The sequence below is a fragment of the Megalops cyprinoides genome, chromosome 24 (genome assembly GCF_013368585.1).
Source record: "Megalops cyprinoides isolate fMegCyp1 chromosome 24, fMegCyp1.pri, whole genome shotgun sequence".
NCBI lineage: Eukaryota > Metazoa > Chordata > Actinopteri > Elopiformes > Megalopidae > Megalops > Megalops cyprinoides.
In genome coordinates this window covers 15,668,072-15,686,383 of record NC_050606.1, presented here as the reverse complement: position 1 = coordinate 15,686,383, position 18,312 = coordinate 15,668,072, and the positions used below count along the sequence as shown (strand labels likewise).

Sequence of the window (18,312 nt, the reverse complement as noted above, 5' to 3'; positions counted from 1 at the left end):
CACGCCCACCCTGAAACAGACACGCCCAAGCAAAGCACGACAAAGCCTCTGTCAACACTCAGGCGTGCGTTTTCAGCACGGACACACCCACAGAAAACATGACCATTCCTGTCACAGTACTCACACATTCCCGCTCAAACCACAGACACTCCCAGCGTGGAGCACAGACCGGCCCATTCCAGAGCCAAACCACGCCCACCCAAAATCTGAGAGATGCTTATTCTGTAGCCTCAATATGGGGCCACAGAGGGGGTCTTGTCATATATCTGTAAACAGCTGAACAGTTTTATCACTCATCCGCTGAACAGGAGGCTACGCATTGATGCATGACTGACAGGTGTCCATCTCTCTTCTCCCCGCCCCTTGCCCCGCCCCTCGCCCCACCCCCTCCATGCAGCCCAGCCCCATTAAGAAGGAGCGCTCCCCGCGGCCGCAGAGCTTCTGCCACTCCTCCAGCCTGTCCCTGCAGGACAAGCTGTCCCTGCCCAGCTACTCCGCCCACCGCGACAAGCAGCGGCTCTCCTACGGGGCCTTCACCAACCAGACCTACAGCGCCTCCACTGACTCCCCCACCTCCCCTGTCGACGTCCCCCCGCTGCCCCCCAGGAACGCCGTCAAAGGTACACCCCCGACCCCTGGCCTGGTGGCCGTTGGCACGCTTTGCCACAGCCATCTCGAGGCAGACCACCGTCTCTGGCTTTGTACCTGGATGGATGAGATCTGCAGGCAGTTGATACAGTGCCCAGTCAGGGAGAGCTGGCCTGCGAAGGCAGGTTGCTTGGGGGACCATGCGATTCAGTGGAAATTCAAGGAAATGGAAAAGCAGAAAGTTGCAGGTTCAAATCTTTGAGTTGGGCATTGTCATTGTACCCTGGAGCCTGGCACTTAACCTCAATTGCTTCAGTAAATATCCCAGAATGTATGAGTAAGTAAGCTCATATGTAAGTCAACCTGTATGTTAGTAATAGCATTTAGTCTTAGAGGAGTCATCATGAGAGGACTTGTACTAATTGAGTCACCTTTTGAAGTGAGTGATTCTGCTACGCTCATAGCAGCTTCTCTTCGGAGTTACCTGAGAGGTGGACATCACACTTTACTGTTCTTTTCTCACGGGTTTTACTTTGTTTCTATTTCACTCTATCCATTCTGTCTTAGCTGTGTTTTGTTAACTAATGCCCCAGGGCTCAGAGGCGCTGCTGCTGTTGTGCAATCCCTCTGTGCTCTTCTGCAGCAGATCACGCCCTGCTGAGGAATTCGTGTTATCACCCTGGCGCAGAAAGTGAGAAAGGTGCAGTAATGACTGCTTACATAAGGGCTCCTCCAAGCATGCGTGGCTGCAGGCGAGGGAAAGGGAGGTCAGAGCGATAGTGGATAACGTCCATTTGTGGAAAAGCCGCGCGCGCGCATATAAATACTGCCCACACTCAGGACTGACAGGGGGTACAGCAACAGGCCAGGTAGGTGGAGGAGGCAGATTTATTTGCTGAGCGATCAGCTGACACATTAATGAAAACACATTGCCATTACGGTCTGTATACCCCGATTGTCATTGATGTTTAGATGCTTAGACGCTAGATGAGAGACCTTGATAGTTGCTGGCAGGTTGTAGTGTATATAGAGGTGGTATAATCAGGTGATCTTTCTCAAGGTGATCTGTTGAGATTCTGATTCTGGTTTTTCCTGGGTTTGGTGTAATTACTTCGAGGGTCATGGTCTTGAAAATGATAGTCACTTTGTGTCACTGTCATCATTTGACAGCTGCTGGACATCTTAAGTGGACCTGCAACTTTCTCGGGAAAAAGTCGAGGAAAAGTCAACCCCGGGAAAGCGTTTGGTTGGACATTCTGAGCACACACAAATCCGGTGGCTCTTATGGGTCAGACAGATATGTGGAGCGGCCAATCAGACCCTTTCCATGGGTTGGCTTTTTTCCACAGACCGACTCTAGGTGCCCTTGAACTCAGTGGCTCTTTACCCCACCCCCCCTTCTCTCTCTCACAGTGCCGGTTCTGGCTTTTACTGGATCACCGACGTCACACTACGCCTCTCTGGCTGGTACCCGACCATGCATCAGCAGTGACTATCACTTCTTCTTTAACCCCTTCTCTCCCCGTAACCACCATCGCTGCCACCGCCACAGTCAAACCCCTGTCGAGTCGTCGTTAAAACCTTTTCCCTCCCGGCTGAGCTCTCTATTATCTGTGTCTGCTAACTCTGCCTCTATTGTGCGTACTAAGAAATGTGTCCCTATGCCTCATTGGTTCAATTATCTGTACCTCCGGGCCACAGAGAAGCACCACCCTATTTGGGTGGCTCCCTGTCAGTGAAACTGTGCTGCAGAATCTGCTGGGAAAGTTCCCACTGTTTCAGATGTTCACTGGTTCCTACTGTAAGCTCTGATCGGGGGTGTAGTGTAGGATCTCCACTTGCGCCATTTCCAGTAAACGCTTTTCCATTCCCCACTCACAGTCCTGCTGTTCACGGAGATGCAGTCTGTTTGCGCGATGTTGCTGTAACGGTGAAGCGACGTTGACGGCACGTTGCCGTTACGTTGTGAGAGGTTTAATCTGAGGAAGATTTGTTTGGTTGCCAGGACCACCTTGCATTCATGCAATTTATTTTCAGTTGGGAATCAGGTGTTACTTCTGTGTTATTCACATCATATTCTTTTGCATAAGGTGGGTTTATATAGGATGAATTTCTTTTCATCTTATGGTTTTAAAAACAAATCTCTAAGTGAAAATATTTTATTGGAAAGATTATGCAATGGCAGCCCCTTGATACCGTTAAATTTTTACAGTTGCTGCTGCAAGTGTGGCCCATTAATCATTAATTCACAGACGCTAGTTTGAAATTGACTGTTAAGTCTAAGTAAGTAAAGTCTAGCTTAGAACATATAATCAATGTTATACAATACAGATTTTTAAGCAGTACACATACAGTGGAGGCCACCGTACAATGTGAAGCCAAAGCTACATGAGGTACAGGTTGAAGGAATTATGCTATGTAGAATGTAAAGGAAGTGAAATACTCGTTTACAATACAGCACAACCAAGGAGAGATCTGCTTGCTTATAGGAATTCAGATAAGAGAAGATAAGGAGATGCTACAGTGTTTCAGTTTGTGGAAGTGTTTTGCCCTTTGATCATTTTGGTAAGGATCAAATGGTCATCATATCTGGGAGGTACGGAGGATTCAGACTTCTCTTTTCCCAGACTGCATCTCTCACATCTGCATTATTTTAACCCATCTCCTCTTCATGTCCTCCGCTGTTGTTTGTGTCTTGAATTTTTTGCTCAGATTTTATGTTGTTTTTTTCGTCAGTGTTTTGTCTCTCTGGTGTTAGTATGTCCGGCAATGTCTGGAAGACAAAGAGGTTGGCCCAGCTAATGACACACCCTCCCCCCCCCCCCATTTCCCACCCCCCTTTAACCCTGTGCCATGCCTCTATCCATGGATGAGGTCTGGGCGCGTGTCCTATCCCAGAGAGAGAGGCCTTGCTTTGCATCTCGGGCCAGGCCTCCGGGCCTGTCCAATCACAGCCTGTGTTATATCTGTCGCTCTTCTAGCTCCCTCCTCCGGCCCTCCCACCTCCCTCCCTGTGGGTTCACAGACCCCCGGGGGAAGCTCCACCCTGTCCAAGAAGAGGCCTCCGCCCCCTCCCCCCGGACACAAACGCACCCTGTCCGACCCGCCCAGCCCTATACCTCACGGCCCACAGAGTAAAGGTGGGATCCCTTGGGGTGAGTCGAGAGGGGAAAGTAACGTTTTAATGACGCTGATCTGGGCAAAGCAGATCCGAGCGCTCTCTGAAGCACATTCTGTCATCTAAAACCCTACGAATATGTGCTTTGGATCCAAAGCTCTAGTCCTACAACGGACAAATCGAAGATGGCTTCGTTTGCAAAAGAACAAAAACCTAGGTATGTAAATTGTCCGTTTCATAACTGCCTTGGACTTCCATCAAGAGCAATTTTCAACCTTCACTTTTACAAACTTTGCCATCCTCCATTTGTAGTTGTATTAAAAAAAATGTTTGAACAGCAAACAGACAAACAAACCAACAATGACGAACATGTGGCATGGACTCCCACATGTTGTTACCACGGCTGTTTCCGTGGTGATATAGTGGGGTGTTTGTTTCGCCGTGGAATTTTTTTCCCTGTTTTGTATCGTGGTGGCTGGCGGCCACGGCGGGGCTTGGCTGTGTAATGGGTCGTCCGCTCGTGGGACACGCACACAAGCCTGGCACCCCTCTCCGTCTTTCAGAGTGTCCGTTTGTCCTTTTGTCCTCCTCTGTGGTCCTGCGGATGTTTTTTTTTTTTTTTTAATTCAAAATCATCCACTCCCTGTTTTGTTTGTATTTTTTTCTGTGACCGTCCAAAACCAACCCCCCAAAACAAGAGCTTCAGAATGAAAACGCCACCAGTATTCAGCCAGTGCAAGTTTCCAGTGCCTATTATTAGCCGTTCAGTCTCCCAACTGGGCACAGAAACCACCGCACACAACTGTTCAGTTACAGTATGATGGCCATTACATATATGCAATTTGTCCCCAACATTAATTACAGTCTGTTTCTAGTGGTTGACAGATTGATCACAATTACTGTACGGATTGAAATGAACAGACAGGTAAAACAGATTCAGATTCAGATTTTTATCACTAGTTTATACGGTGAGACATGAAACTTGGACTGGATGATATGGTATTGTTTTCGCGCTGTTTGTCTGTTTGTTTGTTTGTTCCTGTGGTGTTGTCCAATGCACATGCTCGTACGAAAGCGGTAGCTAGCATTGCGAAAGAGGAGATGGGAGAAGAAGAAGAGCATGCCAGCATGTCCAACGCAATGCACACCAGCCATGGTCTGGGGTTCTAAACCCGGGTCATACCACGCACACCAGCTGCAGCCACATAGTGAGGGTCTTTTGTGTTGCTGCAGTGCTGGTGTTGTGTTTGACAGCCTCATAACAGTGGTATGGAGTGACCCAGGGACATGGTGTCGCATACTCTGTTGAGCGTCTCTGTCGTGTATCATGAGCGCCAGTGCCCGTATTTTGACAATAACAAGCCATTAACTTAGCTTGTTCATTGGTAACCACAGCAGCACCCATACCCAGTGGTGGGCGAAGCCCACACATGCACATGTGCCTGTTAGCAGCACAAACATCAGCCCCCTCTGATGACATCACTACCCACATCTGCCTCAAAGCCTACCATTGGACAGCGAAGGAGATTTCCAAGCCCCTGATCACAGCTAATGGATAGCTCAGCTCGGCGACACGCCTTTGTTGTGTAATCCCTCACTGACTGTTTACCCACAGACTGCATTAATTGTCCTTATCAGAGCTTCCTGTGTCTTTTGCCCTGTATGGTGTCTTGTAGTACAAGAGCAATAGTAACACCCTTTTAGCACCCCCCCCTTTCCACTGATGGGACGGTGCCAAGCCCAGCCCTGCTGGAATGTAGCTGGCGCTGCTTGGTTTTCAGTTGCAGTTCCCAGGCTGTAGTACTTAGCACATGCTTGAAAAGAAGGACCAGCATACAGTACCAGTCAAAAGGTTGGACACACTTACTCATAGAACGGTTTTTCTTTATTTTTACTATTTTCCACATTTTAGAATACTAGTAAAGACATCAAAACTATGGATGGATTAAATGGATTTATGCAGGGACAAAAAATGGGTATAACAAGGTCAAAACTATCTTATATTTTACATTCTTCAAAGCAGCCAAAATTATTGTTAAAAAAAAAAAAATATATATATATATATTTGGAAATTCATACACAGGCATCAACTTCACTATCTATATTTGTCTAAGAAACCCATTTCAAGCATGTTAGTGTAAGTTTTAGATCAAAATGTCTTTGAATAAATGTTTCTCATTTTCTTAATGAGGTGTGTCCAAATTTTTGACTAGTACTGATAAGGAACTGAACATTTAAAGCCTACCTGAGTCCTCAAGCTTGTGTTAGACAGCCCAAATGAAAACATTTTCTGCTAGTCTTTGATAGAATGCTACATTTCATAAGGTGCAATATGCCTCTGCTTTATGTAGGAAACATAAAGATAGTTTTGTTAGTTAGTTAGCTAAAGTGTCACACACCTATGTAGGGGACAAGAATGAACACTCATAAGAAAAAGAAATGTTACTTAATGACCTCACAAGAGCTAGCTACGCTTCATGACCAGAAACGTTTTCTTTATGCCATAGCTTTGCTATTAAATGACACAGGGTCACTTTGCCATTTGCCACTCCTCTGTAACCTGGCTGTAACCACACCAGTGCTAGGCAGGTGAAGGGGGCCAGAATCTCACAGCTCCTTCTAAGCTCCCCACAAGGAACAGCAGTGGAAGAAGAGCCACAGTTAGGCACAGTAAAACCCACAGAAATACAAGTCACCTGTTCACAATAAAGCGCATTAAAGAAAAAAAAACGGAGTTCCATTTTTAAGGTTTCACTTGCACGGAAATCCTTTTGTGTTTGGCACTGCTGTTAAGATGCATGTTGAGGTGCTGCTTAGCTCAGCACATAGCCTGCATCCTCTGTTGGCGGCTCCATTAGTAGGCAGTGGCTGTGCGCACTCTGGTCTGTAGACACTGTGAGGTTACTTGTGGGAGATAGGTGAGATTCAGCTCCTGTTGCCTTGACGCTTACAGGAAACGACTCCACTCCCCCTCCTGCAAACAGGACGTCACCGGCGAGCAAGTTCGAGGGAATCCCGCAGCAGCCGAGGTATGTAGGCCTCATGGACTAGGCTTCCCATGCCACACACAGGCCCTGAATCTTGGAGAAATAAAGATAAAAATGGCAGTCGGAAGGAAAATGCCTGTCCAGCTTCTGTTCATTTAGCTTTGCATTCGGAGTGGCACTTTCTCTAAAATGTTTTAGGTGTTTTTTCTGGAAATGTACTTATTTAATCCCTGTTTATTTGTATTATTTACTTTTTTTCAGCTCTACTCCTACTAACACAAAACCTACACTTGGTCCAAGGGTTCTTCCCAGACTACCTCAGAAAGGTATGCCTTAATTCCTTCATAATATTAATACTGAACCTCCTCAGAATTGTAATGTTAGGTTTGCATGACTGCAGTAATGTAGATACATCACAGTACATTAATAACAGAGGCCAGTTTAAAGCAATACAGTGCAGTAGAATGCACTTCCTACAACTGAAATCAACAAATTTAGATTTACAACAATGAACAAGTAATATACAGATTTATATTTAGAGAGTGCCCAATGAAGAGAAGAATAGGGACAAGGGCTTTTTAGGAAAATAAAAGTTTATATGGCTGTGCCTGGGATTGTGGTCAGTATTGAAAACAAAGATGTGATTGGGCAGCAGTGTGGCACAGTGGTAAGGAGCAGGGCTCATAACTGAGGGTTGTAGGTTCAGTTCCCCACTCCGGCACAGCCACTGTACCCTTGGACAAGGTACTTAACCCAGGATTGCCTCACTAAATATCCAGCTGTATAAATGGATAACATGTAAACTTGCAACCTATGTAAGTTGCTCTGGATAAGAGCGTCTGCCAAATGACAATAATGTAATGTAGTGTAATGTAATGTAATGACTTTCTGTTTCAGTGGCACTACGGAAAATTGACACCATTCATCTCCCCTCTGTGGACAAGCCTAGCCAGCCTCCCGAGCCCTTCCAGAAGCCTTCTCAGGCTGCTGAGACACCCCAGAAAGCCCCCCTGGCAGAGAAACCCCAATTAAGTGAGCTGCCCCCCAAACCCCAGGTTTCAGACCTGCCCCCAAAGCCGCAGCTGTCTGACTTACCCCCCAAGCCGCAGGATCTCCCCCCTAAACCGCAGCTCAAGGACCTCCCTCCAAAACCACAGCTCTCTGATGTGCCCCCGAAGCCCCCTGTCACAGACCTTGCCCAGAAGCCACCCCCTGGGGATGGCGCCCCCAAGCCGCAGCCTCCGCCCGACGAGCCAGCCTCCAGCCAGCAGGGGGAGCCGTCTCCCAAACAGTCTAGTGAAGACACTAATGGCACCCCACCCAGCACCACGGAGACACCCGTCCCACTCCCGAGGAAGATCAATACGGTAGGTGATTGGCCCTGCCTCGCCCCTGGTCTTGAGACGGGGTTTGCGTCAGGCTGTCCACTCCGCAGGGGATGATTTTTTACAAAAAATATTCTTGCGTTTAAATATTATTATTATTATTTTTAAATAAGGACATAAAAGGTCAGTCATTTAACTAATTAAATGAACTTTCTAGTTAACTCTGAAGTACCATTTTAAAAAGCGTTTTATGAACAGTCTTTTGTTTGGTGCAAATGAGGATGGTGTTCCTTAAAATGAGGAAGTCAGTGTTCAGCTTGTTTTTCAGCAAGGTGTCTGACCCAGATGCATGTTAGCGAAGCTTCTGATGATGTGAATGGAGATCACATGACTGAGTGAATAAGTCTTTTGCCCCAGGGGAAGACTAAAGCGAGGCGGGTGAAGACCATCTACGACTGCCAGGCCGACAACGACGACGAGCTCACCTTCACGGAGGGCGAGGTCATCGTCGTCACGGGAGAGGAGGACCAAGAGTGGTGGGTGAGTATGGCTCCATGGCGACCTGTCTCCGTGACTACTGTCTCCTCCACCATGGCAAAGGATATATGTAAACTAAATTGCATAAGAGGTATTATGTAACACTGAAACACAGCAGAGCATACCTGATTGCACACGGGAGAACCTTCACTGCCGCAAAGATTCCTTTAGGAGACTAGGTTCGCAGCCATTCACTAGAGATGTTTTTCTGCACAGATATATACAGTAATCATTGTACCTATGCAATAATGAGCATGTTTTATGAGTTATGTTTGACATCCAAATGCATTCTGCTGCAGATGAGACAAGAAGTGAGCCAATGTGTACTATATATATATATATTTACACGTACATGGTGTTAGCTATAGCTTGCTATTTGATTATTTAAATGGGTACTAGGCTACATAAAGTTTGATGCAGTTACCCGTGTAGTTTATTTTTTTCCAGGATAGTTAGGGGCTATTTTATGTTGTTGAAGTGCCCCATGGGGCTTCTGGATGCCTGGTTGAAAAGCTTCGCTGAATGATTCTCAGACAGGGGGATTATGAAACGGGGGCCAGGCAGGCTTTAGATAAACATACCGGTTGCATTGCTTAAACAGTCCTTCCCCCTTGTGTTTTCCTATCCCAGATCGGGCACATTGAGGGTCAGCCGGAGAGGAAGGGGGTGTTTCCCATGTCCTTCGTCCACATTCTGTCCGACTGACACCGGAGTGGGCAGGTGTGAGGCCCCCCCCCGCCCACTCCCAGCCGCCGCCCCATCCCCTCCCCCCACAGCACAAGCTCCGCCCCACACTGCGGCCTCACACGAGACTGAGGGAACCGCCTCTGTACATAGCAGCCGCTGCAACCAGAAACAAAAAAAAAAAACGGAAACTAAGAAGAAACTCGCCTCCCCCCGGCTCACCTCACCGCAGGTGTGAAGTGCACATGCGTTACTGTAAATAGACCGCGTTATCCTGCCTTTGACCAGTATTCTCTTAGCCTTGGAAACCGGGCGGGCCTTACTTGGTTTGCTTTAGCCATCCTCGGAATCTAGCACTTAACTATACATCTCTTGTCAATGCTGTTACTGTATGTATGTGTATACATATATTTATGTATGTATAAACATGTTAGTGTATATATGCACACATATGTGTGTACAGACGTACATATGCCGATGTATGTATTTATGTACATATACATGTGCGCACACATACGTTTTCCTCTCCCCGCTACGAGAGGCAGTCTCGTTCCTCTTCTCTCCATATTAGCTGGACTGTTTAACGTCAGAATCATCTCTTATATTCCTGGAAACCATGCAAGGTCGGGAAACACAGTTACATGAGGAATAGATTAGTCTATCGGTCCTTAATTCTCTCCTTAAGGGGAATACTTGACTGGGGAAGACAAAGCAAATGTAGATTTTTTTTCCTGTTTTTTTTTTTCCACACATCTGAAATCTTGCTACAAAGGCGCGTTCAAGGATGAAATACATATTCATGAAATCGATCCTTAATGCTTGCTTGTTTAGTATTAACAGGTTTTTGTTGCGTTAAATACATGTCCCAGAGGTACCAGGAGCACAGTGTAATGTGACAGGTGTCCATCAGGCATCAACACCAGTATGGGGGCAGGCCAGTCCCAGTATGTTGCTGTTGCACTCTGAAACCACTACGTCCCTTCCACGCCCAGTGAGACTGACTGTGTGTGACCCCACAATTCCTCACGTCCTGCTCTCAAACGCCTCTGCATCATTTCAGCCTGCGGAGGTGTGGTAACAGGTTAGCCTGGGTTAGCGGCACCTGATCGCTAGCATTGTTTTTTGGGGGAGGGTTTGTTGGGTTTTCAGGACCTCCCGGTACCCAATCCCCACCCCCCTCCCCACCCAGACAGAAGGGATGGAGGCAGGGGAACAGTGCACCCCTCGAACCCTCGACCTCGGAGGCAGGCCGAGGGTGAAGCCGCGGCCCCCCTGCCCCCCCGCCCCCCAGGTGAGACTGATGGACAGGCCTCGCCGGGTTTCTCAGCATTGGCCCTGCTTCACGTCCTTGCATTGCAGCGAGTGATCATTCCAGCCGCGGCATCTGTTCTCAAAGTGTGGACACTATATTTTATCAAGCAGGAAAAAGCAGTGACGGACCCATGTATTAACAAGAATCAGTACCTTACTGCACCTCGGTAGTTGTATTTTATTTCACTGGACAGACGGAGGAAGAATTGCATTAGATATTAAAATCGTTGATGTATTAACAAAAGACAATGTATTACTATGTGAATGCTTCCTGTATTATATTTAATGTTAAATGATCTGTGATATTTTTAGGTCATATATATGTATAAATACCTCCATATACAACAAATGTATATGGCCATATATATGTAAATCCATTTAAAAGTGAGTGGCAGCTTACATTCCCGGGTATTGAGCGTGAATTAATCTTTCATAAGTAGGATGTGATTTGTCCAGAAGTAAAATAACAGCTTGACCTCAAATACAAATTCTCTAAAAAGATGAGGACCACATCGTTCCTTGGGTATTAAGATGCAGTTCAGTACTTGGCGAGTAATGCTATGAATTACAATGTTGTAAATGTATAAGTTTGGCCTACATGAATAGTTAATGTTAGTGGGGGGAAAGAGTGCAATGCTAGATTAGTGAATATTTATTTCATCCGGGAGTTATCAGAGACGGTTGTGGAGGGGAGAAAAATGGGGGTGAGCTTATTCCGTTCACCCCGTCTCATGTTGAGTTCTGTACAGAAAGACACAGCTTTGGATATGCTGTTAACTGATGTCACCATTCCTCTTTCTTTTTTTTTACATGTTTAATTGTGAGAACTGGACTAGATGTAAACCTGCGTTTTATTTTCCTCTCTATCTCAGACTCTGGTGTCCGTGTTTTAGCTCTGCTGTTTGAATAGAACCCCCAGGAAGGAATTCCATCCCCACCCCAGTATTCCATTTGATCGATTAATAAAGGTTTTATGTTGTAAAAATGAATGTGGCTGTCTGTTTTTTATTATGGTAAGACCGTATGACAAATTCTGCTGGTGCCACAGGGAGATCGGCACGAACCCAAACTTGGATCCAAACATTCCCATGAAGCTCCAGGGCTGACTACTTAGTAGTGAGGGTATTTCACAAGGAAGAATCCCGTTCCAAATCCTCTCCATCACAGTATTTGATGGGCAGTCCTCTTTGTCAGGATCATGTGCATAGCTTAAGTTTTATACACTGTCAGTTTTTACTTCTAGATATTCACTGAAACGGATCAGGTTAAAAGGGGTCTAGCTTTGGGGTACAGCAGCAGTCCACATGAGAGCCCAACTGCTGTTGAAGGCAATGACCCAAAACCTTGTAAAATGTCTTTCAATGTATGTTAAGTGACATCTACCAAATGCAGGGCCATTAGGATAACAAGGGGAAATTTAGTGCAAAATTCAGCTTGACTGCCCCCACAACATCAATTTTGCATCCTTGTGACAAAAATAATGAAGGTCATAACCCGGAGCAGATTTAGCAGAACTGGAACATCAGTTGTCTACATGGCAGCAGTTTATCCCCACATCTAAACACTCTGTGAGAGATGTTCACCTGTCTTGGAGGGGTTGCAGCTTTTCATAACAGCACAGCTGCATTTTAACATTAAGTCCTCAAAAGTTGCGCACACGACAGGAAGCTTGCACAAGGGACTATCCAATATTACAGCTGCCACTGTGACATGCAAGGAAAAAAACATTTCAACATATGCCAGACAAATTGGTTAAGCTGAGCTAGGTTTGAGGAAACTGTGGTGGATAATTTGCGGGGTTTCAGTTCTGCGGGGACAGATTTTCAAAGGATCACAAGAACAATGCACCAACAAGAGGCCAGGACAAATTAAATCACCCTGCACCACCCCAGACCAAAAAGTTGGGCATGAACACAACTTTCACTGAAAAGATCTAACTGGTTATGTCCAGTGGAGGGCTGAGTTGGGTGTTGTTAGTTGGGTGTTGGCCACATTCTCTGGGAGGAAACCCATGCTGTATCCACTCAGGGTCCTTCAATGACTTTTGCTATTCAACTCAATAGATGTTCCCTCCCCACACTTTGACCCATAGGAGTGTTACCAGTTTTACAAGCATCAGCACCAAATGTCCCCAAGCTGGAACTGTGCTCAACTCTTTTATTTGCAGACTTTTTTGTCCAGGATAAGAACCTTTCACACAGCACAGCACCCCTAAAGGATAACTACCTGTCCCTCTGACTTGACTCCTGGCTCAGGTGTGTCCTCTTCCATGCCAAACAGGGGCCAGTAGGATGCCAGTTGCCTCATGGGGTCAGGATCATTGTAGCCCAAGATTGTGGTTCACGCATACAATTATGACTCTTATACTCTTGTAGTTACTATCGTAGCTACACAGATGTTACAAAGAGTGCTGTGACATACGTACAAACTTTGTTGCAACAATTTAAAACAATTCGGGCCGCCCTCAGCACGCTTATGCAAACAAATCCACCGGGGTGTTCGTTATGTAAAATTGTTTTAATGTTTTTAACTTTGTGTTCATTACATGAAAAAATAAATCAAATTGATCTGCTTTGTTTCACGTTTATTGATTTTATTCATTCTTGTTTCAGCTCACGAAATGCTCACGAGACACTCACCAAAGAACCTAAAATCGGACACCTTTTAGCACATGTTTGATTTATTAGGATATGTGCAACGATTTAAAATTCAAGTTTGTTGCTATAGATCGCTTGTGCGAAAATTGCCGGGGAAACACTCCGCCTCTAGTTCAGCTGCACTCATTTGCACCACAAGGGTAGAACTGGCGCCTCGGGACTTAAGATTTTATACTTCTTCCTCAATTCGCTGCGTATGAAATCTATTCCTTTTATAGTTAAAGCCTGCCTCTCGTGCTGTGTCAGAACCTGTGCAGCAAACACAATGACGCTCAAGACTGTCTAACCCGGAAACTACAGACAGCTGGGCAAAGCAACATAGCACTCTTGAGCGGGCGTCCTAACTGTACGGCATGTTTTAATTCCACAACCTGCTGTGTTTGTATTTCGATCGCTAAGGTATGTACCGTATCTTTCTGTACTTTAATGCTGATATGTAATCGGACATCAACACTGTTTCTTTGGTTAAGCCTCCTTTGTAGCGTTACTGTTGAAATGTATTAGGCAGAAAACAGTTTTGCCAGACATACCCAGCCCAAGATACGAGCCTGACAATAGCGCATCTTGTGCGTCTGGGTAAGACCGATTAATAAAATCAAGGTTCAAAATCAAGTTTTTCATATCGCCTCAGCGCTTGACGCTTAAGCGTGTGTTGGAACACACATGTAAGGCATTTTCGTCCCATTCTCATGTCTTACGAACGGGTGCAGATGGCCATAATGTGATCACTTTTATACCAATGAATGTTTAACTTTGTTCGTTGCGTTATTCACATGTTTATTCCTAAGTTTGAATGTATAGCAAACACAGAAGCGCTCGGTAAGTGAAGGGGAAATAGCTACAGGCTGTAACGTGTTGTTTCCTTAACCATAGTGTGGACTTTGTGGTCTGTCTTGTGCAAAAATCTACATTTCTGTCACTGTAAAGGCCGAATCTGTATTTCGACCAAAATCCGATACCATATTTGTGTAATAATCAATAATACAATATTACAAGTATTACAGATGACATTAAAGTGTTACACCTTGTCAATGAATGGTCGTGATAGAATATAGCCTATTCGATAGCCTGTACAAGACAGTAACTGGGGATAATTGCCTTAATTTCATTAATCCAAAGGTTATTGTCTGTGCGCGGTTGTGATTGTGGATTTGACTTCTGATATTAGCACAGCGAGTGCAGAAACCTGCAGAAAACGACTCCAGCGCATACTTCCTCCTTGTCACGGCACGCCTGTTTTTTCATAAGTACATGCCATTTCCCCTTTTTGTTGATACAAAGCAATTCTTTTGCTGCTCAAAGACCCTTCATTTTCCATGCGTAATTGCCCGTCAGTTGGCGAGCCTCTGCCCCGTTTTAATTGCTCATTTTTTCATCCGACAGTATTGCAAAATATTGCGTGAACATCCGTAATAGAGGATGGCGTAATGTGCACGTGAAATGGATCGAGTGGGACAATGGGTGAAATATAAACTGAGATGTCATACTGGATTCGGGGTTTTGCCAGTTAGTCAATCTTCTGCGTGTATTGTGGTCAGCGCCAGTGTCTGATTTTGTTTTTCTGTGGGAAACAATGTGGAATTTCTATATTTTATTATGTACACCGTACCTTGTTGCGGGAAAGCTTTTCAGGAAGCCGTAGTAATATCTCAATGTCAAGTGTCTTTCACAATTTGGGCGTGTGTGTGTATGTGTTTGCCTTTCATGCTCATATGGAAGTAAAAAACGCCACAGTCTTGCGTACTTGGGCTACGAGTGATGTAGACTGAACTGAATTATACAGCAAAACACAAGAAAGAGGTAGGGGAATCCCAAAGAGGAATTATGTATCCAGAACTGAAAGCAACTTAAAATAATGGTGTTTTAATAGAGAAGTATTCCCGGCAAACCCCATTCATTTTAGCTGTCATTGTTGATTGTTGACTGTAGCCAGTTGGTGGCTTCCATCACCCAATACATAGGCCTAGCAAGATCAGAGTTTCAGCGTTCACTTGTTGCTGTTGGTAATGAACTCTTCTACTCAGCTGGCACGATACCATCTAAGCAGTAGTCAGCCTGTTAATGCTAAAGTGAAAGTAAGCTCACTTTTTTTTTATAGAGTTCAGGAAGTCAGGTACCCATGAAACTGTGACTGGTCTAGTAGGTCCTGTGGTTGTAAGGTGGCTCCTAGTGCCAGGTCTGCCATCTTACAGCAGGGATTGAAGTATGGTAGCAACTTTCTTTACATGTTGTTCTCTCTGGTACCTTAGCACACATGCAGGGGATGGAGATGGTTGTGTTCTACCTGATGGATAGCGTGGCTGAAGGGCACGTCACACCAACACATGCACTCAGGAATACCCTGACTCACTCTCAAAAGCACACACATACTGTACATACACCCATAGACAAGAACAAACATTCCCTTTTACAAATATATGTACCCCGCACACAAACACACTCATTCATCATTTCCCCATTTCTCTCTCTTTCTTCTTCCTCTCTTGCCTTCTCTCTCTGTCACTTTCATGGAAGAAATATTGTTCTTAACATTAGTTATCACACAGTAACCAGTTTCAACTGGTGCTGATGTCACGCGCTGTTCAAAATATGCAGTAAGAGCTTAGTGGCATTTTACTGTGGTAAGAAAAGTGGCTTCCACTATCAGGTCATCTTGAGTATTTCCTCCATTTTGTGTGGTGTTTTCATTGATGGTGGCATGGTGTCCTGGCATCAGCTGAGATGCTTTACCTATGGTTTCATGATGATGATTGATTAGTGTTTGCATTGGCTGGAACCCATGTTTGTCTACCCAACCATTGCACTTTCGTTTTCACAATGATAATAGATTTACAGTGTGCTGTGAGCTTTCTTGAATTATCATAGTTCACATCCTATCACAGTTATTTTATTATCAGAGATACATTTGTATCTCATTATCTCTTTTTAACTCATTACTAGCATGTTGACCCAGGTCATGCTCTGTAAAACAAGGAATCCAGAACTGTTAGCTGAGAGCAAATAGACACTCGTCTTGGGCAGGTGTAATCCTAAAAAATATTTGACTGACGTGAAAGAATTTGTGGACCAGCATCAGTGTAGGTGATTATCTAACATTGTGAGCTTCAAAACTTTGTTCATTGCATTACATTTTGCTTAGCACAGTACAGTACAGTTTGGTCTATTTTTCACAAGTTGTCAACTTATATCGTTTCACAAGCTGGATTTGTACGGAGACATTTCACATTCAGTATTTTGCGTATGGATAAAACAGCAGTGCCTCTCCTAGGAATCAAACCAGCAACCTGTCAGTCGCTCCTTACGGCTATACCACACTGCTGCCTGTTTATAAGTTCTGACTTACGTTCCAGACATAAGAAAGTCAATGTTTGTAGCATCCATTAAAGCCTATGAAGCTGAATGTTGGCTACTCCTGATTGACATATGTCATGACAGAGCTCCCCAGGCCAGCTCATACTGAAAATGGTTATGTTGTGTACTTGGCCTTCATTTCTGACATGCTCAGCACTCAGCAGATGAACAGAAAAGTCTTTTTTTCATTTTTCAACTTACCGTAACGTACAAACTGGCAAACAATGTGGAAAAGTGTGCCCAAGTCACAGAAAACATGGACTGAATTTGATTCCAGTTCATCCACAGAAAGCAGAAAAATCATAGCCCTCAAATTCACGGTTGACAGAAGCCGTCAGCAATTCTTATTGCTGTGTTGCAATGGCTGAATGATTAAGGTGATCTTTGTCAGCACAGTGAATCCTGTTGTTCTGGGGTCATTTCTCAAAGAGTTCAGTGTGGTTATGATTAATGCTTCGCAATAATAAATGGAATTAAAATGATCCCGTTTTTACTGCAAAAGAGATTAACATAATTTCCAGAAGGTTCAAGCCCCAAAGCTGTAATAATCATTTCACAAAGGTTTATACCGGGACAGATCGGCACACAGAAGGCCAAGAACAGCAGACTTGGCCTCAGCGGGACGGGAGAGCTTGAGTGCATACGCGAGAGAATTGATGCAGAACACACACATGCACGTCCTCTCTCTGTCCCTGTCTCTCACATCTTACACACATACACACAGACACACACACACACACACACACACACACACACACACACACACAGGTTCTCTGAGACTTATTGCTCTGGCACAGCTTGACCTTCAGCTCTGAGGGAGTGCATCCACAACAGACTAAGAGCTCTTGTGCCTGACCCGGTGGATAAGCTGTCCCTTTCATTCCTACTGTAAACTCTACTCCTCTTTGCAAACCAAGGTAAGGTTTTAACTTCTCCAAGGCTGGCATGGAGTCAGAAGCTTAATCTTGCCCAGTAATTGTAAAGTGCAAATTGGTACGGTTCCCATTTACCCTTCATGGGCTTTGATTTTTCCACAGTGGCTCTGTAATGTGATAGTGGCCGTTTAGGTTCGTTTTAGTGGTTGCTGTGTGACTAGTGTCGGCAGCAGGCCCTCAGAATTCAGCAGATTACAGAAAGTGGATTCAGAATAGGAATTCCACCCGTTGTTTGCAAAGGTACTGCGGTCTGTCCTCAGTCAGATGTGCCAGTACCATTTAAAGGTTGCCCAGGGGTATTTACTGAAAGCTTGCCATGAGCTCTCACCTTAAAGTGGCCACAGAGCATATTTCTCCTGGTGGAGGTTGGAATGTGTTTTAAGCTTCCTGAGAAATGTTAAGTTAGCACCCAAAACCACCCTGGACTTTAACGAGGCTGAAAAATTCTTGGAAAATGGCGGGGTTAATTTTCTTATAGAACAACCAGCATTCATCTGGAGGGGAGTTGAAATCCTTTTCAGAAACAAAGTGAACACATCGAAAATCCAGAGTGTTAAATGCCATAAATAGTAAAATTGATGTACAGTCATGCTCCGCTTAACGTCCATTCGGACAACGTCTGTTCGCATATACGTCCGTAGTCCCATAAGGTTATTATAAAGTTTAAACATCCAGATCGCAAAACAGGACGTATCTGACGTAACTGGACGTAGTGAAGGCAACGCCTCCTATTTCTCATGTCTCATGGAAATAAAGCGATTGCACTGCCAGGTGTATAATGGTACAGTACATAGTATACCATATACTGTATATAGTATG

At 44.9% G+C, this 18,312-nt stretch overlaps 2 protein-coding genes across 10 annotated transcripts in view; both read left to right on the top strand.

Annotated features, from left to right (window-relative positions):
- The window catches only part of asap1a (ArfGAP with SH3 domain, ankyrin repeat and PH domain 1a), a 104,643-nt gene extending 94,960 nt beyond the window's left edge, over nucleotides 1–9,683 (top strand). For 2 of the 8 annotated variants that reach the window (XM_036518553.1, XM_036518552.1), the window contains 8 exons: nucleotides 398–620; nucleotides 2,002–2,076; nucleotides 3,570–3,743; nucleotides 6,660–6,735; nucleotides 6,955–7,019; nucleotides 7,591–8,060; nucleotides 8,436–8,558; nucleotides 9,186–9,683. In XM_036518553.1, coding sequence (XP_036374446.1) covers nucleotides 398–620; nucleotides 2,002–2,076; nucleotides 3,570–3,743; nucleotides 6,660–6,735; nucleotides 6,955–7,019; nucleotides 7,591–8,060; nucleotides 8,436–8,558; nucleotides 9,186–9,260 — 1,281 coding nt within the window. In that variant the 3' untranslated portion in view covers nucleotides 9,261–9,683. The remainder of the gene's footprint in view (nucleotides 1–397; nucleotides 621–2,001; nucleotides 2,077–3,569; nucleotides 3,744–6,659; nucleotides 6,736–6,954; nucleotides 7,020–7,590; nucleotides 8,061–8,435; nucleotides 8,559–9,185) is intronic. The other 6 variants (XM_036518558.1, XM_036518557.1, XM_036518555.1 and 3 more) reach the window with 5 other exon arrangements.
- Nucleotides 9,684–13,518: 3,835 nt separating this feature from the next.
- fam49ba (family with sequence similarity 49 member Ba) overlaps nucleotides 13,519–18,312 on the top strand; it is a 50,692-nt gene continuing 45,898 nt past the window's right edge. For both annotated transcript variants that reach the window (XM_036519025.1, XM_036519026.1), the window contains exon 1: nucleotides 13,519–13,606. The gene's annotated coding sequence lies outside the window, so the exon portion shown is untranslated. The remainder of the gene's footprint in view (nucleotides 13,607–18,312) is intronic.